This window comes from Callithrix jacchus, chromosome X, assembly GCF_049354715.1.
Source record: "Callithrix jacchus isolate 240 chromosome X, calJac240_pri, whole genome shotgun sequence".
Lineage (NCBI taxonomy): Eukaryota > Metazoa > Chordata > Mammalia > Primates > Cebidae > Callithrix > Callithrix jacchus.
The window spans coordinates 83,439,001-83,465,854 of NC_133524.1; the positions used below are offsets into that span (position 1 = coordinate 83,439,001).

Genomic DNA, 26,854 nt, shown 5'->3' on the forward strand with positions numbered 1-26,854 from the left:
CACTTCAGCCTGGGTAACAAGAGCGAAACTCTGTCTCAAAAAAAAAAAAAAAAAAGAAAGAAAAAACGGGTAGAGCGCGGTGGCTCACGTCTATAATCCCAGCACTTTGGGAGGCTGAGGCGGGCGTATCACCTGAGGTTGGGAGTTCGAGACCAGCCTGACCAACATGGAGAAACCCCGTCTCTACTAAAAAATGGGTGTGGTGGCGCATGCCTGTAATCCCAGCTACTCGTAGGCTGAGGCAGGAGAAGCGCTTGAACCTAGGAGGCAGAGGTTGCAGTGAGCCCAGATTGCACCACTGCACTGCAGCCTGGGCAACGAAAGTGAAGCCCTGTCTCAAAAAAAATAAAATAAAATAAAAAGAAAAAAGTAATGAAATAAATTAAAACACAAAGAACATGACAGCTTTAAAAAATATAACCAAAGAGAACTAAAAGTGAAAGCTATTGAGATAAAAATGATAGAAAAGTTAAAGAGAAAATGAGACACATCTGAAGGGAGAAGTTAAGCATCTTTTTATAAAGGGACAGACAGTAAATATTTTAGGTGTTGCAGACCACACAGCCTCTGTTGCAGCTACTTAACACTGCCTTTGTAGTGTGAAACATGCCATAGTTAATGTGTAAATATGCATTCCAGTAAGGTTTTACTTACAAAACCGAGTGGCCAATCATCAGGCCATAGTTTGCAACTCAAAACTACAAGATAAAGCTGAGGAAATTACTTAGAATACAGCATCAAAAGTAAAAAGATGGCAGGCGTGGTGGCTCACACCTGTAATCCCAGCACTTCGGGAGGCCAAGGCAGGATGATTACCTGAGGTCAGGAATTCCCGAGACCAGTCTGAACAACATGGAGAAACTTCATCTCTACTAAAAATACAAAAAAAAATTAGCCAGGCATCGTGGTGCATGCCTGTAATTCCAGCTACTTGGGAGGCTGAGGCAGGAGAATTGCTACAACCCGGGAGGCAGAGGTTGCAGTGAGCCGAGATCGAGCCATCCCACTCCAGCCTGTGCAACAAGAGCAAAATTCCACCTCAGAAAAAAAAGAGTAAAAAGAGAAGAAATGGGAAATAGATGTTATGAGGAATAAAAGACAGAATAAGAAGATCCAATATACTTCTAAGAATTTCCAAAAGGAAGAATAAGAGACAGGTAACACTGAAAAAAAATCAGAATTTTCCTACCAATAAAAGGCATAAAATATTTTATTTCAAGAGGCAAAACAAGTCCTGAGCAGGATAAATAAAAACAAAGCCCAAACCTACACAGATAAGAGCAAGACTGCCTAACTATAAACATAAACAAGTAAATGTTAAAGTTACCAGAAGGAAAAGAGAATTTCTATAAAAGAATAGCAGACTTCTCAAAAGCAACAAAAGAAGCCAGATGACAAAGTGCTGATGGAAAACACTATGAATTAAAGAACCAACTAAAGTGTAATTTAAGATTGAGATGAAATCAAGACACTGACAGACAAAGACAGAGTGTACCACCAACAGACTCAGGGTGAAAGAACTTTAGGAAGCAGGACATTGGTGCCAGAATGAAGAGTAAGCAAAGGAGCTGGTACATAAAGGCAAATCTTGATAAGCATTGACTAACAAAATAAAACGTATTAACAATAATAATTAAAAGAGGTATACACAATGGAACAGAACAGAGGCCTGAGAAGTAACACCACACAGCTACAAGCATCTGATCTTTGACAAACCTGACAAAAACAAGCAATGAAGAAAGTATTCCCGGTTTAATAAATGGTGTTGGGAAAACTGGCTAGCCATGTAAAGAGAGCAGAAACTGGACCCCTTCCTTACACCTTATGCAGAAATTAACTCCAGATGGATTAAAGATTTAAACATAAGACCTAACACCATTAAAAATCCTACAAGAAATCCTAGGCAATACCATTCAGGACATAGGAATAGGCAAGGACTTCATGACTAAACACCAAAAGCGATGGCAACAAAAGCCAAAACAGACAAATGGGATCTAATTAAACACCAGAGCTTCTGAACAGCAATAGAAACAATCATTACAGTGAACCACAATCAACAGAATGGGAAAAAATTTTTACAAGCTACCCATCAGACAAAGGGCTAATATCCAGCATCTACAAAGAACTAAAGCAAATTTATAAGAAAAAAACAACCCCATCCAAAAGTGGGTGAAGGATATGAACAGACATTTTTCAAAAGAAGACATTTATTTAGGCAGCCAGCAAACACATGAAGAATGCTCATCATCACTGGCCATTAGAGAAATGCAAATCAAAACCACATTAAGACACCATCTCAGGCCAGTTAGAATGGTGAGCTTAAAAAATCTGGAGACAACAGATGCTGGCGAGAATGTGGAGAAACAGGAACTCCACACTCTCGCCATCTCACTGCTGGTGGGAGTGTAAATTAGTTCAACCATTGTGGAAGACAGTGTGGCGATTCCTCAAGGATCTAGAAATAGAAATACCATTTGACCCAGCAATCCCATTACCGGGTATATACCCAAAGGATTATAAATTGTTCTATTATAAAGACACATGCACACGTATGTTCACTATGGCACTGTTTACAATAGCAAAGACCTGGAACCAACCCACATGCCCATATAGAGTGGACAAAGAAAATGTGGCAAATACACACCATGGAATACTATGCAGCCATAAAAAAGGATGAGTTCATGTCCTTTGTAGGGACATGGATGAATCTGGAAACCATCATTCTCAACAAACTGACACAAGAATAGAAAACCAAACACCACAAGTTCTCCCTTATAGGCGAGTGTTGAACAATGAGAACACATGGACACAGGAAAAGGAACATCACACACTGGGGTCTGTTGAGGGGAGGGAACTAGGGGAGGGAGGGGGGGACTGAGGAGGATGGGGAGCAATAACATTGGGAGAAATGTCTGATGTAGACGACAGGGGCGGGTGGAGGTGGCAAATCCCCATGGTATGTGTATACCTATGTAACAATCCTGCAAGATCTGCACATGTACCCCAGAACTTAAAGTATAATTTTTAAAAAAAAGGTATAAAGTCAAAGCGTCACCAAAATGCTACCTAACAAAAAACATGAGGGCATGAAGGGGTGGTCCTTATATTGCTTGAGAAAACACTTTGATTGGCTTAGAAGTTTGATTTCATGTACATGAAAATGTTAAGTTTTTTTAAATTATTATTCTAAAGGAATAGAAATTTCTTCATATACCACTCTAATATGGTTTTGCTGTGTCCCCACCCAAATCTCATCTTGAATTCTCATGTGTTGTGGGAGGGACCCAGTGAGAGGTAATTGAATCATGGGGGCAGATTTTACCCATGCTGTACTTCTGATCATGAATAAATCTCACAAGATCTGATGGTTTTATCAGGGGTTTCCCCTTTTGCATCTTCCTTATTTTCTCTTGCTGCTGCCATGTAAGTGCCTTTCACCTCCCACAATGATTTTGAGGCTCCCCAGCCACGTGGAACTGTAATTCCAATTAAACATCTTTTTCTTCCCAGTCTTGGGTATGACTTTATCAGCAGCATGAAAAGACTAACACAGTAAATTGTTACCAGTAGAGAGGGGCGTTGCTGAAAGATACTCGAAAATGTGGAAGTGACTTTGAAACAGGGTAACAGGCAGAGGTTGGAACCGTTTGAAGGCCTCAGAAGAAGACAGGAAAATGTGGGAAAGTTTGGAACTTCTTAGACACTTGTTGAATGACTAATCAAAAGCCTGATAGTGATATGGACAATAAGGTCCAGTTTGAGGTAGTCTCAGACGGAGGGAGATGAGGAACTTGGGAACTGAAACAAAAGTGACTCTTGTTATGTTTTAGCAAAGAGACTGGTGGCGTTTGTCCAATGCCCTAAAGATTTGTGGAACTCTGAACTTGAGAGGCATGATTTAGCATATCTGGTAGAAGAAATTTCTAAGCAACAGAGCATTCAAGAAGTGACTTGGGTGCTGTTAAAGACATTCAGTTTTATATGGAAAGCAGAGCATAAAAGTTCAGAAAATTTGCAGCCTGACAATATGATAGGGGAAAAAAAAATTCTGAGGAGAAATTCAAGCCAGCTGCAGAAATTTGCATAAGTAGCAAGGAAGGGAATGTTAATCCCCAAGTCAATGGAGAAAATGTCTCCAGGACACTTCAGAAGTCTTCACAGCAGCCCCTCCCATCACAGGCCTGCGGGCCTAGGAGAAAATGGTTTCTTGGGCCAAGCTTGGGAACCCCTTGCTGTATGCAGCCTAGGGGCTTGGTGCCCTGTGTCCCAGCAGCTCCAGCCATGGCTGAAAGGGGCCAATTTAGAGCTCAGGCCATGGTTTCAGAGGGTGCAAGCCCAAAGTCTCGGCAGCTTCCAAATGGTAATGAGCCTGTGACTGCACAGAAGTCAAAAATCAGGGTTTGGGAACCTCCGCCTAGATTTCCGAGGATGTATGGAAACTCCTAAATATCCAGGAAAAAGTTTTCTGCAGGGGCAGAGTGCTCAAGGAGAACCTCTACTAGGGCAGTGCAGAAAAGAAATGTAGGGTCAGAGCCCCCACACAGAGTCCCTACCAGGGTACCGTCTAGTGGAGCTGTGAGAAGAGGGCCACAGTCCTCCAGATCCCATAATGGTAGATCCAAGGACAGCTTGCACCATTCACCTGGAAAACCTGCAGAAACTCAATGCTAGGTCATAAAATCAGCCAGGAGGGATGCTGAACCCTGCAGAGTAACAGGGATGGAGCTGCCCAAGACCATGGGAACTTACTTCTTGCAACAGCATGACCTGGATGTGAGACATGGAGTCAAAGGAAATCATTTTGGAGCTTTAAAATTTGACTGCCCCACTGGATTTTGAACTTCCATGGGCTCTGTAACCATTTTGCTATGGCCCATTTCTGCCATTTGGAATGGCTTTATTTACCCAATACCTGTACCCTCATTGTATCTAGGAAGTAACTAGCTTACTTTTGATTTTACAGGCTCATAGGTGAAAAAGACTTGCCTTGTTCCACCTATGAGACTTTGGACTGTGGACTTTCAGGTTAATGCTGAAATGAGTTAAGACTCTGGGAGGCTGCTCGGAATGCATGATTGCTTTTGAAACATGAGGACATGAGGTTTGGAGGTGCTAGGGTTTGAATGATATGGTTTGGCTCTGTGTCTCCACTCAAATCTCATCTTCAATTGTACTCCTGTAATTCCTACATGTTGTGGAAGGGACCCAGTGGGAGATAATTTGAATCACGGGGATGGTTTCCACCATACTGTTCTTGTGGTAGTGAATTAGTCTCACAAAATCTGATGGTTTTATCAGGGGTTTGCACTTTTGCATCTTCTTCATTTTCTCTTGCTGCTGCCATATAAGAAGTGCCTTTCACCTCACGCCATGATTCCCCAACCATGTGGAACTATACATAAGTCCAATTAAACTTCTCTTTGTCCCAGTCTCAGGTTTGTCTTTATCAGCAGTGTGAAAACAGACTAATACAACAAGAAAACCTAATCTCATTATACTAACATTATACAAAATAGTCTTTAAAGAAGAAAGCAAGCCGGGCGCGGTGGCACATGCCTGTAATCCCAGCACTTTGGGAGGCTGAGGTGGGCAGATTATCTGAGGTCAGGAGCTCGAGACCAGCCTGACCAACATGGAGAAACCCCGTCTCTACTAAAAAGACAAAATTAGCCGGGTGTGGTGGTGCATGCCTGTACTCCCAGCTACTCAGGAGGCTGAGGCAGAAGAATCACTTGAACGCAGGAGGCAGAAGTTGTTGTGGTGAGCCGAGATCACACCACCGCACTCCAACCTGGGCAACAAGAACTCTGTCTCAAAAGAAAAAAAGCTTGGAAAAAAGAAAAAAATCTAGGCAAATGGAGTCATTACACAAGGATATCACAATTCTAAACCTGTATGCCCCTATACTCAGAATATATACAGCAAAAATTGGAATTACAAAGAAAAACAAGAATTCCACAGTTGGGATAGGAGATTGTAATATATTCCTCAACTAACAGATAAGATAACATAAGTTTCAAACAATAACATTAACAAATTTGATCTAACATACAGCACAATTATTAGAGAAAACACATTAAGCCACATGGAGCCATACACTTCCAAACCATGAAGCATTTCTAAAAAATACCAAATAGTTGATATCATGCAGAGCTCATTCTCGGACAATAGTGTAATTAATTAGAAACCAATTATCGATTCCGAGTCTCCTCCTACTCCCGGGTTCTAGGTGGAGAAGCCTACTGCTGCTGGAGGTCGGCAATGTGGCCACAATCGCTCAGTTTTTGTCTCTTCACAAAATGCAGACTTCTCTTTTTCTATAAAACTTTGTGAGTATATCTGATGTGCACTGAGAACCCACTAGCCTAAAAATTATTCGATTCAAGCTTTTTTTTAAAAAGCGAGAAAAGGCTGTGGCCAATTAACATTTTAAACAACAATTGAAATATACTGTTGCGGGGGGACTCAAGATGGCGCTGTGAGAACAACCCAGGATTGGAGCCCGCGTTGAATTCGCAAACGGTGAGTCAGTGCTGCATTTCCAGACTGATCTTTGTTGCCCACAGAACGGGGAAACTCCCAAGTATAAAAAGACACGGGACGCCAGGCAGTAGGTCTGCCTGGCGAAGCCGGCAGCCGGGGCGGTGGCGGCCGGCCCTACCCAGCAATCCCCACAGGGCGCGCTTGTCCGGGTGCCTTGTTGAACCGGCAACCTGAGACTTGAGAGGGCTGGACTTGAGACTGAACGAGACTTGCACAGTAGCCCAGCCCAGGGCATTGCAGGGACAGATCGCTTGGGATACCCAGTGGGACGAACAAAACCGCGATTTCAAACTATCCCGGGCAGACAGTCCGAGACGCTCTGTGGGGGAGGGGCGTCCACCACTACGGAGGCAACCTGCCCCAACTGATATACACGCCCACTGCTGACGCAGCCAGCCGTTGCCGAGGCAACCCGCCCCAACTGAGATACACGCCCACTGCTGACGCAGCCAGCCGTTGCCGAGGCAACCCGTCCCTACTGAGATACACGCCCACTGCTGACGCAGCCTGCCGTTGCTGAGGCAACACGCTACAACGAAGAGACTCCGCCGCAGGGCGTGGCAGAGACCACAGCAGAGCCGGCAGGAACAGCGCGAATCACACAACAGCAGGGCGGAGCCTCGGCAGCCAAACAGTGGCTAGTCTGCCTTTGAGCTGGGCAGGACACCTGATCGGACATCCAAAAATAAAGCCCAAACCCCTCAACACAGAGCATTTGAGAAAAAAAAAAAGGGTTGTTTAATGAGCTGTGTTGCAGCAGAATCAAACATAGCAGCCTAACAGCCCTGAATGAACAACAGAGTGCACAGCTCAGCAATTAAATCCCTATAAAGTACAAACTGTCTCCTCAAGCAGCTCCCTGACCCCTCTATATCCAAAAGACTGTCATTAGGCAGGCATCATCCTGGGACAAAGAGAGCAGAAAAAGAAACTGGTAGCATCCCTCGCTGTGCCACGGCTACTAGAGGTGCACCCCAGACAAGCAGGGTCTGGAGCGGACCTCAACAGTCGTACAGCGAAGGGGCTAGACTGGTAGAAGGAAAACCAAGCAACAGAAATACTTCATCATCAACATTCTGGGTGTCCACTCAGAGACCCAAACGAAAAGTCAGCAACTACGCAGACGACCAGCGGACAAATCCACAAAGATGGGAAGAAACCAGCGCAAAAAGGAGGAAAACACCCGAAACCAGAACACATCACCTCCTAGAAAGGACCAAAACTCCTCACCAGCAAGGGAACAAAGCTGGACGGAGAATGACTGTGACGAAATGACGGAATTAGACTTCAGAAGATGGATAATGAGAAACTTTTGTGAGCTAAAAGATCATGTATTAAATCAGTGCAAAGAAACTAAGAACCTTGAAAAAAGATTTGAAAAAAGATTCGAGGAAATGATAACAAGAATGGATACCTTAGAGAGGAATATGAATGAATTAAAGGAGCTGAAAAACACAATACGAGAACTTCGCGAAGCAAACGCAAGTTTCAATAGCCGAATTGACCAAGCAGAAGAAAGAATATCTGAAGTCGAAGACCAACTCAATGAAATAAAACGAGAAACCAAGATCAGAGAAAAAAGCGCAAAAAGGAATGAACAAAGTCTCCAAGAAATGTGGGACTATGTGAAAAGACCTAACCTACGTTTGATAGGTGTACCAGAAGGGGACGAAGAGAATGAATCCCAGCTGGAAAATACTCTTCAGGACATCATCCAGGAAAATTTCCCCCACCTAGCAAGACAAGCCAACACTCAATTGCAGGAAATACAGAGAACACCACAAAGATATTCCGCAAGAAGAGCAACCCCAAGGCACATAATCGTCAGATTCAACAGGGTTGAAATAAAGGAGAGAATACTAAGGGCAGCCAGAGAGAAAGGTCGGGTCACCCACAAAGGGAAGCCCATCAGACTCACAGCAGATCTCTCGGCAGAAACACTACAAGCCAGAAGAGAGTGGGGGCCAATATTCAACATTCTTAAAGAAAAGAACTTTCAACCCAGAATTTCATATCCAGCCAAACTGAGCTTCAGAAGTGAAGGAAAAATAAAATCCTTTGCGAACAAGCAAGTACTCAGAGATTTTGTCACCACCAGGCCTGCTTTACAAGAGCTCCTAAAAGAGGCACTACACATAGAAAGGATCAATCAGTACCAGCCATTCCAAAATCACACTGAATGCTAAAGAGCTTCAACATAATGAAGAATCTACAACAACTAACAGGCAAAACAGCCACTTAGAATCAAAATGGCAGTATCAAATTCACACATAACAATATTAACCCTAAATGTAAATGGACTAAATGCACCAATCAAAAGACACAGACTGGCAAATTGGATAAAAATCCAAAACCCATCAGTGTGCTGTATCCAGGAAACCCATCTCACATGCAAGGATACACAAAGGCTCAAAATAAAGGGATGGAGGAAGATTTACCAAGCTAATGGAAAGCAAAAAAAAGCAGGAGTTGCAATTCTCATCTCTGATAAAATAGACTTTAAAGCAACAAAGATCAAAAGAGACAAAGAAGGCCATTACATAATGGTAAAAGGATCGATACAACAAGAAGAGCTAACGATCCTAAACATATATGGACCCAACACAGGAGGACCCAGATACATAAGGCAAGTTCTTAATGACTTACAGAAGGACTTAGACTCCCACACAATAATAGTGGGAGACTTTAACACTCCACTGTCAATACTAGACAGATCAACCAGACAGAAAATCAACAAGGATACCCAGGGCTTGAACTCAGACCTGGAGCAAGCAAACCTGGTGGACATTTACAGAACTCTCCACCCCAAATCCACAGAATACACATTCTTCTCAGCACCACATCACACCTACTCTAAAATTGACCACATAATTGGAAGTAAAGCACTGCTCAACAAATGCAAAACAATTGAAATCATAACAAACAGCCTCTCAGACCATAGTGCAATCAAGTTAGAACTCAGAATTCAGAAACCGACCCAGAACCGCACAGCTTCATGGAAACTGAACAACTGGCTCTTGAATGTTGACTGGGTAAACAACGAAATGAAGGCAGAAATAAAGAAGTTCTTCGAAACCAATGAGAATGAAGACACAACGTGCCAGAACCTCTGGGACACATTTAAAGCAGTCTCTAGAGGAAAGTATATAGCAATAAGTGCCCATATGAGGAGAATGGAGAGATCCAAAATTGACACCCTATCGTCAAAATTGAAAGAGCTAGAGGAGCAAGATCAAAAAAACTCAAAACCCAGCAGAAGACAAGAAATTACTAAGATCAGAGCTGAGCTGAAGGAGATCGAGACACGAAAAACCCTTCAAAAAATCAATAAATCCAAGAGCTGGTTTTTTGAAAAGATCAACAAAATAGACAGACCACTAGCCAGATTGATTAAAAATAAAAGAGAGAACAACCAAATAGATGCAATAAAAAATGATAAAGGGGAAATCACCACAGATTCCACAGAAATTCAAACCATCATCAGAGAATATTACAAACAACTCTATGCACATAAACTAGTAAACCTGGAAGAAATGGATAAATTCCTGGACTCCTGTGTCCTCCCAAGCCTAAACCAGGAGGAAGCTGAAACTATGAATAGACCAATAACAAGGTCTGAAGTTGAGGCAGCAATTAAGAGCCTACCTCACAAAAAAAGCCCAGGTCCAGATGGGTTCACAGCCGAATTCTACCAGACACACAAGGAGGAGCTGGTACCATTCCTTCTAAAACTATTTCAAACAATCCAAAAAGAGGGAATCCTTCCCAAATCATTTTATGAGACCAACATCATCCTGATACCAAAACCCGGCAGAGACCCAACAAGAAAAGAAAACTTCAGGCCAATATCCATGATGAACATAGATGCAAAAATCTTCAATAAAATATTGGCAAGCCGATTGCAACAGCAAATCAAAAAACTTATTCATCATGATCAAGTAGGATTCATCCCAGGGATGCAAGGCTGGTTCAACATACGCAAGTCTATCAACGTAATTCACCACATAAACAGAACCAAAAACAAAAACCACATGATTATCTCAATTGACGCAGAGAAGGCATTTGACAAAATTCAACAGCCCTTTATGCTAAAAACCCTCAATAAACTCGGTATCGATGGAACGTATCTCAAAGTAATAAAAGCTATTTATGACAAACCAACAGCCAATATCATACTGAATGGGCAAAAACTGGAAGCATTCCCTTTGAAATCTGGCACTAGACAAGGATGCCCTCTCTCACCACTCCTATTCAATATAGTACTGGAAGTTCTAGCCAGAGCAATCAGGCAAGAAAAAGAAATAAAGGGTATTCAAATAGGAAAGGTGGAAGTCAAATTGTCTCTATTTGCAGACGACATGATAGTATACCTAGAAGACCCCATCGCCTCAGCCCAAAAACTCCTGAAACTGATAAACAACTTCAGCAAAGTCTCAGGATATAAAATCAATGTGCAAAAATCACAAGCATTCGTCTACACCAATAACAGACTTAAAGAAAGCCAAATCAAGAGCGAACTGCCATTCGCAATTGCTACAAAAAGAATAAAATACCTTGGAATACAACTCACAAGGAACGTAAGGGACCTCTTCAAGGAGAACCACAAACCACTGCTCAACGAAATCAGAGAGGACACAAACAGATGGAGAAACATTCCATGTTCATGGTTAGGAAGAATTAATATCGTGAAAATGGCTATACTGCCCAAAGTAATTTACAGAATCAACGCTATCCCCATCAAGCTACCATTGACTTTCTTCACAGAACTGGAAAAAACCACCATGAACTTCATATGGAACCAAAAGAGAGCCCGCATAGCCAAGTCAATTCTAAGCAAAAAGAACACAGCGGGGGGCATCACACTACCGGATTTCAAACTATACTACAAGGCTACAGTAATCAAAACAGCATGGTACTGGTACCAAAACAGAGATATAGACCAATGGAACAAAACAGAGGCACCGGAGGCAACACAACATACATACAACTATACAATCTTTGATAAACCTGACAAAAACAAGCAATGGGGCATGGATTCCATGTTTAACAAATGGTGTTGGGAAAACTGGCTAGCCATGTGCAGAAAGCAGAAACTGGACCCCTTCCTGACACCTTACACTAAAATTAACTCCAGATGGATTAAAGACTTAAACATAAGACCTGGCACCATAAAAATCCTAGAAGGAAATCTAGGCAAAACTATCCAGGACATAGGAGTAGGCAAGGACTTCATGAACAAAACACCAAGAGCATTGGCAACAAAAGCCAAAATAGACAAATGGGACCTAATGAAACTCCACAGCTTCTGCACGGCAAAAGAAACAGTCACTAGAGTGGATCGGCAACCAACAGAATGGGAAAAAATTTTCGCAGTCTACCCATCTGACAAAGGGCTGATATCCAGAATTTACAAACAACTCAAGCAGATTTACAGGAAAAAAACAAACAAGCCCATTCAAAAGTGGGCAAAGGATATGAACAGATACTTTACGAAAGAAGACATATATGAGGCCAACAATCATATGAAAAAATGCTCATCGTCACTGGTCATCAGAGAGATGCAAATCAAAACCACATTGAGATACCATCTCACGCCAGTTAGAATGGCGATAATTAAAAAATCTGGAGACAACAGATGCTGGAGAGGATGTGGAGAAAAAGGAACACTTTTACACTGTTGGTGGGAGTGTAAATTAGTTCAACCATTGTGGAAGACAGTGTGGCGATTCCTCAAGGCCTTAGAAATAGAAATTCCATTTCACCCAGCAATCCCATTACTGGGTATATATCCAAAAGACTATTAATCGTTCTACTATAAGGACACATGTACACGAATGTTCATTGCAGCACTGTTTACAATAGCAAAGACCTGGAATCAACCCAAATGCCCATTGATAATAGACTGGATTGGAAAAATGTGGCACATATACACCATGGAATATTATGCAGCAATCAGAAATGATGAGTTCGTGTCGTTTGTAGGGACATGGATGAATCTGGAAAACATCATCCTCAGCAAACTGACACAAGAACAGAAAATGAAACACCGCATATTCTCACTCATAGGTGGGTGATGAAAAATGAGAACACATGGACACAGGGAGGGGAGTACTAAACACTGGGGTCTATTGGGGGAAAAGGGGAAGGCCAGTGGGAGGGGGAGGTGGGGAGGGATAGCCTGGGGAGAAATGCCAAATGTGGGTGAAGGGGAGAAGAAAAGCAAAGCACACTGCCATGTGTGTACCTACGCAACTGTCTTGCATGCTCTGCTCATGTACCCCAAAACCTATAATCCAATAAAAAATTTAAAAAAAAAAAAAAAAAGAAAAGAAACCAATTATCAAGAAAAACTAAAGTAAAAAATTTATTTGGTTAGAAGACATAAGGAACTCAAAACCCAACAATAAAACAAACAATTCAATCAGAAAATAATCAAAATACATGAAGACATTTTATCAGAAAAGATATACAGATGGCAAATCAGCACATAAAAAATGCCATTAAGAAAATGTGAATTCAAATAATGAGATATCACTACACACCTATCAGAATTACCAAAAATACAAAAAACATGACAACACCAAATTCTGGCAAAGATGCAGAAGAACTGGATCGCTCACATATTGTTAATGGGAAATAGTATAAAAACACTGGAAATAGTTTGGCAATTTCTTAAAAAGCTAAATATAGAATTACCATATAACCCAACAATTGTACTCCTGGAAATTTATTCTAGAGAAATAAAAACTTATGTTCACACACACCAAAAAAAAAAAAACTATATAAATGTTCACATAGCAATTTTATCTGTAATATCCAAAAAGTAGAATCAGCCCACATGCCCTTCAACAGAGGAATGCTTATACAAACTGTAATCCATAAGACAAAATACCACTCGGCCATAAAAATAAACGAACTACTGATACATGCAACACCCTGGATCAATCTCCGGCAAATCGGACTGAGTGAAAAAAGCCAATGCCAAAAGATTACATACTGTACGGTTCCATACATGAAATGACAAAATAATACAGATGAAAAACAGACTAGTGGTCACTGGGGTTAGGACTAGAAGCCAGGGGAGTGACAGAGGAGGGAGGTAGATATGGTTATGAAAAGGCAACATGAGGGATTCTTGGTGTTAACTGCTCGGTATCTTATAATTTTTTCTATACCAAATATAACATACACATTATAAATACTTACATATTTTTCTGCAACTTACTTCTCTGGAGAACACATAAAAGCTAACAGTAGCTGCTTCTGGGAGGTGGGACAGGGGACACAGAGGGTGGTACAGGCAGAAAGAGGAGGCACACTAGAACTTTTTTACTGTATTTTGTATCACTTGCATGTTCTGTCATGAGTGTTGGAATTTAAAAGTCAATAAAGATGTTGAAATTTAAAAATATATTTAGAAATTTAAAAATATAACCTCTAAATAACTAATAGAGCAAAGGAGAAATCATAACGGCTATTAGAAAATACATGGAACACATGGGAGAAAGCTAATGTGGTCCTTACAGGAAACCATATAGTCATGAATGATTATATTAAGTACAAAAGAAGGCTTAAAAATAAAGAGCTAAGAATTTAATTCGAAAAGTTAGAAAAAGCACAAGAGGGATTCCAAGCCAAAGAAGGAAATAAAGATAAAAGTACATATCAAAGATAAAACTGAAGGAGTCAACAAAGCAAAAGCTGGTTCTTTGAAAAGACTAATAAAACAAACAAATATCTGGCAACAAAGATCAAGGAAAAAGAAACAGAATGTCCATCATCGATAGACTGGATGAAGAAAATGTGGCACATATACACCATGGAATACTACGCAGTCATAAAAAATGATGAGTTCGTGTCCTTCATAGCGACATGGATGAATCTGGAAACCACCATTCTCAGCAAACTGACACAAGAACAGAAAACCAAACACCACATGTTATCACTCATAGGCGGGTGTTGAACAATTAAAACACGTGGACACAGGGAGGGGAGCAACAAACACTGTGGTCAGTGCGGGGGCTGGGGAGGAACAGCAGGGGGTGGGGAGGAATAATGAGGGGAGAAATACCACATATAGGTGATGGGGGGGAATGAAGGCAGCAAACCACCTTGCCACGTATGTACCTATGCCACAATCCTGCATAATCTGCACATGTACCCCCAGAAGTACAATAAAAAATAAATAAATAAATAAAAATAAAATCTGAAAAAAAAAAAAAGAAACAGAAAAGAGGCACAAATAATATTAACAATGAAAAAAAGTACAGAGGCTGGTCCAAGTGCAGTGGTTATTTTACAACTAATTGATCATAATCAGTTACAGATTTGTTTGTTCCTTGTCCTTTTCATCTCCCACTGCTTCACTTGACGAGCCTAAAAAAAAAATGAATGCATAATTACAATAATAGCACAGTATAGCAAGCAAGAAAAAGAATCTAAAGTGATGCAGTTAGAAATGAGGGAAAGGTGGCTGGACCCAATGCTCATGCCTGTAATCCCAGTACTTTGGGAGGCCAAGGAGGGTGGGTCACAAGGCCAGGAGTTCGAGACCGGCCTAGCCAAAATGGTGAAACCCCGTCTCTATTAAAAAATACTAAAATTAGCTGGGCATGGTGGCACGTGCCTATAGTCCCAGCTACTTGGGAGGCTGAGGCAGGAGAATCACTTGAACCCTGGAGGCAGAGGTTGCAGTAAGCCAAGATCGCACCACTGCACTCTATACTGGCTGACAGAGTGAGACTCTGTCAAAAAGAAGAGAGGGGAGGAGAGGGGAGGAGAGGGGAGGGGAGAAAGGGGAGGAGAACGGAGGGGAGGAGAGGGGAGAAAGAGGAGGGGAACGGAGGGAAGAGGGGGAGAAAGGGGAGGGGAATGGAGGGGAGGAGAGGGGAGGGAGAAAGGGGAGGGGAACCAGGGGAGGAAAGGGGAGAAAGGGGAGGGGAACCAGGGGAGGAAAGGGGAGAAAGGGGAGGGGAACGAGGGGAGGAAAGGGGAGAAAGGGGAGGAAAACGGAGGTAAGGAGAGGGGAGAAAGGGGAGGGGAATGGAGGGGAGGAGAGGGGAGAAAGGGGAGGGGAGGGAGGAAAGGGGAGAGGGAGAGAACTGGGGAAAGGCCAAAAACAGGGGCAGTAATGGAAACAGAAATATCTTACAGGAGGTTATCAGAGTAGTCCAATGGCAATGATGGTGGAATGAACTCAGGGGAAGAGTGGAGACAGAGAAAACAGATTTGCGTTGTTTTTGGAAGTAGAGTTGATAGGATATGCTGAAGCATTAAATATGGGTTTGGAGAAAACAGATTTGTGTTGTTTTTGGAAGTAGAGTTGACAGGATATGCTGAAGCATTAAATATGGGTTTGGAGGAAAGACAGAATTAGATTAAAGATAATTATTAAAGACAACGTCAGTACTTCCAACCTCAGCATACGAGATCCTCACAATATGATTCCGGTTTAATTCTTCTAATTTCAACTCTCATGAATTCAATTCAGTTAGCTTACCTTCCGGTCCTACTAAAATTCTCACCATTCATCTAGCATCTCATGCTCTTTCAGTGTGTTTCCTCTTTCTGAAATGCTCCAATTCCTCATTAAACCCCACATCATCTTTCAAGACTCAGCTGAAATGTCACCTCTGTGAAGCTTTCCACAAATCTTACAGGCATAATTAGTCACTCATTTAATCTGGCTTCCCACTATTCTTATCAACTAGTAGTAGCAGCAGGAGTAGAACCTGTTAAGCATCTCAAATCAAAAAATCTGAAATCTGAAATGCTTCAAAATCTGAAACTTTTTGAGCGCCAACATGATGCTCAAAGTAAATGCTCCTGGGAGCATTTCAGATTTTCAGATTAGAGACACTCAGCTAGTAAATATACTGCAAATATTACTATATATATACACGCACATATGTAGCAAATATTACAAAATACATATGTATTGCAAATATTACTATATTTCAGATATATGTATCTCTGAAATCTGAAACACTTCTGGTCCCAAGCATTCGGATAATGGCTATTCACCTGTAGTGTTAGCAATAGATGCTAATATTACTGAGGGCTTACTATGAAGCACATTATAAATCCATTACATAGATTAGTTAATTTAATCTCATTGACAATCTTAGATATTAAATATTATTATGCCCTTTTTTCTTTTGCTAACATTGGTACCAATATTATGTCTTTTTTTTTTTTAAACAGTCTTGTTCTGTTGCCAGGCGCCAGGCTGGTGTGCAGTGGTGCGATCTCCACTCACTGCAACCACTGCCTCCCAGGTTCAAGCAATTCTCCTGCCTCAGCCTCCCAAGTAGCTGGGACTACAGGTGCACGCTGCCACGCCCAGCTTATTTTTGTATTTTTAGTAGAGATAGGGTTTCACCATGTTGGTCAGGATGGTCTTGATCTCTTGACCTTGTGATCCACCCACCGTAGCCTCCCAAAGTGCTGGGATTACAGGCGTTATGACATTTTTATAAAAAACCTAAAGTATAGAAAGATTAAATAACTTGCCAAAGGTTACACACCCAGTAAGTGGAGAAACCAAGATCTGAACACAGGCATTCTGGCTTAAAAGCCCACATAAATCTTCCCAATAAAGCCAAAGTACAGGAAGTTGATGGGAATGTAAAAAACAGTATAGCCACTGTGCAAAACAGTAAGTACAGCACTTCCTAAAAAATTGAGAGTGGAATTACTATATGGTCCAGCAATCCCACTTTTATTTATCCAAAAAATAGAAATCAGGATCTTAAAAAAATATTTGCACAGCCATGTTCATAGTAGCATTAGTCACAACAGCCAAGAAGTGGAAGCAGCTCAAATATCTATCAATAGATGAATAAACAAAATGTGGCCTACACATACAGTGGGATATTATCTAGGCCTAGAAAGAAAGGAAATCCTGCAGTATGCAACAAAATGGATAAGCCTTGAGGACATTGTGCTAAGTGAAATAGGCGAGTCACAAAAAAAGACAACTACAGTACTGTATAAGTACACTTATATGGTGAGGCATCCATAGTAGTCAGTCATAAACAGAAAGTGGAGTGGTGGTTGCTAGTGGCTGGAAGAACAGTACAGAATAGGGAATTTGCGTTTCAGTTCTGCAGTATCAAAAGAGCTATGGAGATCTGTTGTACAACAATGTGAACATACTTAATGCTACTAAACTCTATGCTTAAAAATGGTTATGATGGTAAATTTTACATGTTTAAATGACAAATTTTTAAAAATTATTTTTAGAAGAGCAATGAAAGGCATGTCCACAGAACACAGATATATGGTATGACTTTACATGTAAAACAGATATGACAGAGCTAAGGAAGTAGACTGAACCTGATGAAGAGTCTTAAATGCTAAAATGAATATTAAATGAGAAAATATTTAATCCTGGCCCAGAGCAGGAAAATATTCCATAATGTTCCTTTCCTTCAGACTTTCTCCTCTATGGGTAGAAGCAGGACTTCCCTGAGGAGGTGGTAAGCTAAACATGGAAAGACAAATAGAAGTTAGCCAGGCCGAGGGGTAGAGACAAGCAATCTAGGCTGAGGGGATACCTTATGCAAATTCCAGACAGAAAGTGGGAAGATGAAGTAAAGACTACAGTATATTCAGCTACTGCCAATTTCAGCTCTTCTGGTATCTACACCTAAAGACTGAAGTAGCAACAGATGAGGCTGGAGGTATAAGCAAGGCCACATTATAGAGGGTACTGCATGACATGCAGAAAATTTGGACTTTTTCCTATAAGCCAATTATATCTAAACTGATCCAGACCCACTCATTTCAACCACAGCAGCTCTACTTGCATCTTTTTAAGTTGTTTCAGTGTCCACATTAAGTCTTTTTTTAAACTTGGAAAATCACTAACATAGGCAGCAGAGAGGCACCGAAGGATTTCATGCAGCAGAGTGATCTGACTGGCTGTGGTGTGATAAATGAACTAGAGTGCTGGAGATAAAATCAGGAGGTTATGAGCTTACCCAGCTGAGAAATCACAAAGGTCTGAGCTAGGGAAATGACAGTGAGATAAAGAAAAGCTGTTATGGAGAGCTACTAAAGTTAGGGGATATAGGTGAAATTATGTTTCCAAAGTATGTATCACAGTACCTAGAATAGCTCTATAAATGTTTCCTATTGTTATCAAAATCATCTGAATAAATCTGGAGGATAAAGAAAGAAAATCAACAGAAGGTTCCAAGCGTCCTAAGTTGAGCAACTGGGTAGACGATATTATCATTCCAAAAGACTGGGAGCAGGATGCTGTTTTTTGGGTTCTGTGCATTCTGAGGTGAGAATTGGGAGGATGAATTCAGTATTAGCCATGTTAAGGTGCCTGTGGAACATCGAAATGAAAATGTCAGATGATAGGGTATATGAAACTGGGGCTCAGAACAGATTCAGATCAGGAGAGATCAACAATATGCAGACAACCATTACCCCAAGATAATGGTGCCAGAGAAGCCCCCAAATCTAAGCTTAAGATCTGGAAGAATCAATACCTAGATGTATCTAAACTTTCAAAAGCCACCAAGTCTGAGGATGTACAACAGAAGAAGAAAAGTTCTGTCACTTTGAAATTCCATTTTCATTATACAATAATGTTTCAAGACAACCATATTATCGCGCTTTTCTAATTGATTCACTGCTTGCCAAAGTAAGATCTAGCTTCTTATATTTTTAATTAAACTTGATTTTTGGAATATGACTAAACCTGATTTGATTTATAAAATCGTCTTCATTCTGGGAAGACCTCAGGTTATGGAATAAGAAAACACAAAATAGGCCAGGTAGAGAAGCTCATGCCTGTAATCCCAGCATTTTGGGAGAATCCCTTGAGGCCAGGAGTTCAAAAACCAGCCTGGGTAACACAGTAAGATTCTATCTCTACAAAAAATGTTCAAAGTTAGCTGGGTGCAATGGCATGCACCTGTAACCTGGGAGGTTAGAAGTTTGAGATCAGCCTGGACAACATAGTGAAACCCCATCTCTACTAAAAATACAAAAATTAGCTGTGTATGGTGGTGCCTAGTTACCCAGGTGGCTGAGGCAGAAGGATAACCTGAGCCCAGGAGTTTGAGGTTACAGTGAGTTATCATCATGCCACTGTACTACAGTCTGGGCAACAGTGTCAGACACTGTGTCAAAAAAAGAAAAAAAAACATATTGTTTGTTTGGGCAAGCTTTATTAGGCATGAACTTGATTTCACAGAGTTAGAATGGCCATTTCACTTAAAATTAACACATTAAAAAGTATAAATATCATGGTATAGATATGTTATCCAAAACTCCAAAAGGTAGTGAAACTAATAACAGATATTGGAACTCATCTTTGGAAAGATACAACAGTGTTGATGAAACTGCTTCTCAGACATGTATGTACCATTTGCTCCCATGCTTTAGGGAGGAAAGGGTATTATAACACAGGCATTATTGATGCAGTGACTCATGGATATTTGCTCCTTATTAACACTGTTAATATTAGGTTCCCATATTTTACTTTGTGCAGGAGCTAGTGGCTCTTGTCCTTTTGTTTTTTGAGGAGTATTTTTCAAGTTGTTGGCATCAAACCCATTTATTTCAAATTGTATCACAGATGGGAATTTAAGCCTCTTCACAAAGCAAACAACTGGAAATTTATAGGTAGTATGCAACATTGGTCTGTAACTGATCTCTGATAATATGGCAACATTTCCTTGGAACATCATTTTCTTGATCCCACAAGAAGTGACAGGATAAGAAAACTCGTAGTTAAATGACAACAGTTTTGTTACAAGACAGTTATCTCCCAGGTGTATGTCGCCAATTCTAACTTCCAAGTTGTTATCAAAAAGGTTTATTTTCATTCTGACTAACAACCAATCATCAGAACACATTGCAGTTATTGCTAGGTTGAGTCCAGAATTCCAAAACAATAAAGAAAAGAAGAAAGACCCGCCTAAGAGCACAGAGGTCTTCATTGCTCCAGACACCAAAACACAACATAGGGGACACACACAAAGTATATATGAAACTAAAATTAGACATATGCTAAGAAGGTAAAGTTAGAAAAATCACTTAATGTCGCTACGCCCCACATTCCCCATTTGTCAAATTGGGATAACACCACCTACCTTACTTGGCTGTGATAAAAATTAAGTTACAAAACATGTGTACAGAAACTAATGTGGAAGATAGTATATAGTGCAAGCCCCAAAAGTAATAACTTTTACTATCATTCTTCCTTTGAGAAACAAGAAGCAAGTATTTTATTTTTAATTTTAAGTTAAATAAGGTCATCAAAAATATATGTGAATTAATATTTTAAAGCATAATGTCTCAGTACCTGGGCTTTCAAGGTAGCAGATTTTCTTTCTTTTTTTTTTTGGAGAGAGTCTTTCTGTGTTGCCCAGGTGGGAGTGGAGCAATATCAACCCACTGCAACCTCCACCTCCGGTCCAAGTTCAAGCAGTTCTCCTCCCTCAGCCCCCCACGCAGTTGGGATTATAAGCATGAACCACCACACCCAGCTAATTTTGGTATTTTTAGTAGAGATGGGGTTTCACCATGTTGTCCATGCTGGTCTCAAACTCCTAACCTCCTGATCTCAAGTTATCTGCTGGCCTCAGCCTCGAAAAGTGCCGAGATTACAGGCATGAGCCACCACACCCGGCCCAAAGTAGCAGATTTTCTGACATGCAAATCCATGATATTTCAAAAAGATTGAATTGAGAGATTAACGCATGCAGTTGTGCATACAATAGTGAAATAGTACAAGCAAATTACAAAGGCAGGACTTGTATAAAAACGGAATCCAACTTAGAAATTCCATCCAGTTGCTCCCAAATCTTAGCTATTGTAACTGAAGAGTTAATATGCGTTCAAAATGAATTTAGAAAGGGTTAAAAGAAAATTAAAACTCATGCTACTTTTTGGATTCCTACATATTTACAATGGGATAATATATGGGAAGACACTATAAGCTATGACAAATCTAATAGAGTCCCGAGATATAACAGTCAAAAGCACTAAATAGAAAAGTGGGACATTAGGGGTTTGTTTTGTGGGGATGAGGAAGAGATTTAATCTATGCTTTATCTTAAACTTGAGTTTTCCATCAGCCTCCTTTTTAATCACCACATTTAAGGAAAAAAGGAAAAAACATAATTGTAGATATTTTTCCCAGTTAAGATTTTCTAAGTTTAAATTTTAATGAAGTTTAAGAAAACAATATCCAAAATCTATTGGCTGATTTTCACAACCATCGAAAATGAAGCCTAAAATACAACAGCATATATAGGCTGTATATACCCAAACACATATGTTAAGAAATGGGGCAGGCATGAGGTTGCCAAGCCTCTTGGAGAATTCCTTGCTATTTTAAACAAAATGACTCATGAGAAAAATAAAATGATGCATTTGGTTTATTCTCAAAGGAAACATACTATTTCACAGAATAGTAAAACTTGTATGCTATATATTTCATATATTAGTGGTTAAAATTAAACAATTCCAATTCTTTTCTAACTTAGGTCTATATATGATATACACATACATGTACAAATGTACAGATGTACGTGTGTTTATGTAAATTTTTATCTTGCATAGAGATATTTAGGAAGTATTAAATGCTATCGTTGATAAACTTACGAATCAACATGCAGAACTCTCTGGCCACTTCTTGAACAGGCAGCTGCAATGATGGATTCAGGCAAACCTACAAAAACACACATCTGTATCATTTAGAATGTAGAAATATACACATTTTACATAAAATGTTCAATTCATGTCATTGCTGTACAGAATAATTTTACCAAAGAGACCTATCCTTGCTTGTATTCAGAATTACAAAGTTTATATTAACTATACTGTAAGATGTTTCTTAAACATACACTATTCATACTGAAAATTCTATTATGGGAAGTTATCTTTTTAAAAAGCAGTTCTACTTAATTTGGCAAGAGGAAAAAAGGAAAAATAACTTTTAAAAATACTTATATTCTTTTTGTATGTAAATTACTATCAATGAGCAATTATATTATATATTGTCCAGTTAATAACGATGTTCACACACTAGCTCATCTGAGTCTCCCAACTGCACTGATAATCATCTGCATATGCATTTTAGAGAACCTTTTAAATTCATATGCATTTTAGAAAAGAAAAAAGACACAAATATCTTAACTTTCTGTCCAATGCTTAAAAAAAAATAAAAAAGATGTTCTAGAGTTGAAATTTAAACCCAGATTTAACTCCAAAGCCACAATGTCACTCAGGAGTCATACTTTTTTTTATCTTAAGAAATATGTCAGCTGGTTTAGAAAGGGGCCACTTACCAGATACCTTATTTTGCTTTTTGACTAATAGAGCAGTATGAAAACAAAACATTAGGCCGGGCGCGATGGTTCACGCCTGTAATCCCAGCACTTTGGGAGGCCGAGGCGGGTGGATCACGAGGTCAAGAGATCGAGACCATCCTGGTCAACATGGTGAAACCCCGTCTCTACTAAAAATACAAAAAATTAGCTGGGCATGGTGGCGCGTGCCTGTAATCCCAGCTACTCAGGAGGCTGAGGCAGGAGAATTGCCTGAACCCAGGAGACGGAGGTTGCCGTGAGCTAAGATCGCGCCATTGCACTCCAGCCTGGGTAACAAGGGCGAAACTCCGTCTCAAAAAAAAAAAAAAAATTACTGCTTTGGAATCAAACTTAATCATACCATAAAGCTGATTATCATAAAAGGATATATATATATTACTACCAGTATCAACAAAAAAATTTAAAATGGCCAAAGATAATAATGCTTTTATGATTTTACAAAATCAAATTTTCCGTTAATATTTGACAGTTAATATACCCTGGAAGTTCCAGACTCTTCCTCTTCCATAACTTTTTGAAATATGATCTACCATGTTGACAGAAGCTAGTATTGTTTATATTAGTTATAAAAATAAAGCATGCTTTAAAAGTTTCGTGCAATTCTATAGTGCTACTACTGACTCCATCACCACGATGAAACAGCCCGATCCTCTCACGTTTTTACCTAGTGGAATAAAACAGCACCAGTCTGTTGGCAAGGGTTTAAGCTACATACTATGCATCAAGGATTTCAAGAAAAAGGAACATCATCTTCTGTATATAAAAAGCAATATGCACATAGAAACAATTAATATAGTCAATCTCCAGCTAAAAACCATACTAAACACAAGCTCTAGCCTGCCTTCACAGAGGAACTAGTTTTCCAGTGTTGAACACTTTGTGGGTATATAATGCTTGGTTCAAAAAAAAGTAGTTCTAACAAATGTACTGAAAATAACCATTAAATATCAATCATTGAAAATGAGCCATCATAAAGTTCCAATCTTAACTTTAGATATAATTCAAGTAAACCATTTTGTTTAGAGGGAAATAGGAGAAAGTTTTAAATTGTTAAATGTAGTTTTGTTTGTTTTGTTTGTTTTGAGACGGAGTTTCGCTCTTGTTACCCAGGCTGGAGTGCAATGGTGCGATCTCAGCTCATCACAACCTCCGCCTCCTGGGTTCAGGCAATTCTCCTGCCTCAGACTCCTGAGTTGCTGGGATTACAGGCACACGCCACCATGCCCCGCTAATTTTTTGTATTTTTAGTAGAGACGGGGTTTCACCATGTTGACCAGGATGGTCTCGATCTCTTGACCTCGTGATCCACCCGCCTCGGCCTCCCAAAGTGCTGGGATTACAGGCTTGAGCCACGGCGCCCAGCTAAATGTAGTTTTTAAGTTAAAACTCTAACTCAAATTTTAAGACCATCTGAACTTTTTGCTACACTTAAAGAAATAACTTTCCTTTTTAGTGAAATGCAGTCCTTATGGTACTTTAAAAGCTGATAAGCATCTTAGTTAAAAGAATAATAGCAAATAAACACTCAGGAAGCAGATTAGGATGTTAAAGATTAATGTTCTTATGTGTAATAATGACAGCATTAATAACAATGCCACCAAATATTAGTATAGGGTTTTATCCTTCACACTGTATTTTCACATACATCATCTTATTTATTCCTCATTATAATCCTGGGAGGCAGGCAGTATTATCTACGTGAGCAAATAGGTTAAGAAAGATTAAATAACTTGCCAAGTCATTTGACTTCTCTGAGCCTTTGTTTCTTCATCTATCAATGAGACTATCATGATCTACCTCATAGGATTCAGTTCTGTTGTTAGCAAGGAAACTTGCCCTATGAACACTGTCTGTTCTTATTATCCTTCAGAACGGTATTTTAGAAGGCTTATATTTCCATCTAACACTACCCCAAACATATGCCTATTTTCACCAGATGCCAACTTCAATGGTGAACAATAACAAAATTAATCGCCTCCATTTGGCCCAAAATAACTGCTACTTGGGGTAGGCAGTTATGCACATGGTTATTTCCATGGCTGTGATCAACAATGTCAGAAGTCAAGTCTCTGGTATTAAAGCAAAGCCAAGAATGGATTTCAATACTGAACATGATTTGAGTCCAAATGACATAAAGCCAAAATGACTATCATTTGTGTTTTTCCTCAATACTTTCATCCAACCATAAGTTTGTGAAATTCATAAGCTGTTCTAATGTTAAATGGCAACGGCCTATTATCTTCATGCTTAGAATAACTAAAATAGCAAACTAATAATATAGTAAACAATGTTTCTTTAACCAAGATTTCATATTTCTTCCCACCCATTCAATAAACAGAATTTCCAGGATACAGAAGGCATGTAATAGATTCTCTATAAATATTTGCTGAAGAAAAGAAAAAGAGAAAGGGAAAACGGGGAAGGGGGAAAGGAAGGGAGAGAAACAAACTGTGCTAGGTAGTAAGAGATTGCCTTATATCGATCCCTAGCCTGTTAGAGTTCAGAGTCTTTAGGGCAAGAATTTAAAGAGATTAAAATAATAAGTTTATTTAAAACTGTCACAGAAACACAATTGAAAAATACTCCCTCTGTACAGGGAGTCATGGAAAGCTCCAAAGAACGAGAAATTAGCTGGGTCTTTCAGGGTCTCTAACAACCCTGAGGAGTACAGAAGACAGAAAAAGGAAAGTGGAAGGGATCATTCCTGGCAAAGTTAAAGGAAGGGAGAACCAAACAGTGATGCTTTTTTTAAAAAAAAAAAAAGTCTTCAGATTGGCCTACTTCACTTAGCATAAAGTTTTCAAGGCTTATCCATGTTATAGCATGGATCAGTACTTCATTACTTTTTTTTATATATAACCAAGTAATATTCCCTTATATGGATATACCACATGTCTCCATCCATTCTTCTGTCAATGGATATTTAAGGTTGTTTCACATCTGACCCATGGTGAACACTGCTGCAGCAAACATAAAGCTAGTCACAGAAGGACAAATGCTGCATGATTCCACCTATATGAAGTATCTAAAATGGCAAATTTACAGAATCAGAAAGTGAAATGGTGGTTCCCATGAGTTTGGGGGAGAGTGGAATAGGGAGTTGAAAATCAACTGGCATAAAGTATCAGTCATAAAAGATGAATAATTTCTAGAGAACTGCTCTACAACATTGTACCTATAGTAAACAACACTGTATTGTACACTTAAAAATTTTTTTAAGAGCAGAAATCTCATGTCAAGTTTTCTTACCAACATGAAACAAAATTTTACAAAATTTCCAAGCGGTTGAAGCCAAATTAGAGTATCTGAACTTGAACCTCTAAGCAACAGGGAGACTTGAAAGTACTTTAGCCAGATCATGGTCAAATCAGGGTTTCAAAAAATAATAAAAACTGTAGTCACAGCATGGAGGATAAACCTGTATAAAACTGGAGCTTTATGCTACAGGGTTTTTAAAAATTATTTACGAAAAACCAACATACTTAAAACTTTTTGGTCATATTGCTAATTTGGTAAAATAATAAAATGACTGCTTGTTTTGTTTAAATTACTATTGCTAAGTGCATACTTAAAAGGTTTTGGTCTTATCGCTAATTTAGTAAAAGAATAACTGATTCATTCAAATTAATATTTCTAAGCTCAGTTTTATTAGCACTTAAACTCTTGATTAATTTCAAAATAACACCTGTTCAATGCTTAAAACGTGAACAACTACTCAAGTTCACACAATGTATTTGTGGGGCATTTATATGAAACATGTATATGCTTATTTTGAACTATACAGTCTCTCCCATGAGGAAAAGCCACACATGAGTTAGAAACAGATTAGGGTCAAATAATACAGCATTCCACTAGAAACACTCTGTAAAATGTGTGAGCACAAATATACAAGTACAATGTTTTCAACTGCAAGATGGGGATAATACATCTTATATGGGTGTAGGGAGGAACAG

The 26,854-nt window shown here is 39.6% G+C and overlaps 2 protein-coding genes across 23 annotated transcripts in view; both read right to left on the reverse strand.

The window, feature by feature from the left end:
- Positions 1-26,854, reverse strand: part of CHM (CHM Rab escort protein) — a 190,440-nt gene that overhangs the window by 146,613 nt on the left and 16,973 nt on the right. For 16 of the 22 annotated variants that reach the window (XR_013531401.1, XM_054251396.2, XM_078362371.1 and 13 more), the window contains one exon: positions 22,174-22,240. Coding sequence is in view for 10 of the 22 variants with exons in the window: in XM_054251396.2 (XP_054107371.1) it covers positions 22,174-22,240 (67 nt within the window). In the remaining 12 variants the exon portion in view is untranslated. Of the gene's footprint in view, positions 1-14,867; positions 14,920-22,173; positions 22,241-26,854 lie in introns of all 22 variants that reach the window. The other 6 variants (XM_054251392.2, XM_054251397.2, XM_054251389.2 and 3 more) reach the window with 1 other exon arrangement.
- On the reverse strand, positions 19,805-20,642 carry OOSP4B (oocyte secreted protein family member 4B). The gene has a single exon (XM_078362380.1). It carries the CDS (start codon positions 20,502-20,504, stop codon positions 19,944-19,946), a length of 561 nt encoding a protein of 186 aa, XP_078218506.1. The 5' UTR covers positions 20,505-20,642; the 3' UTR covers positions 19,805-19,943.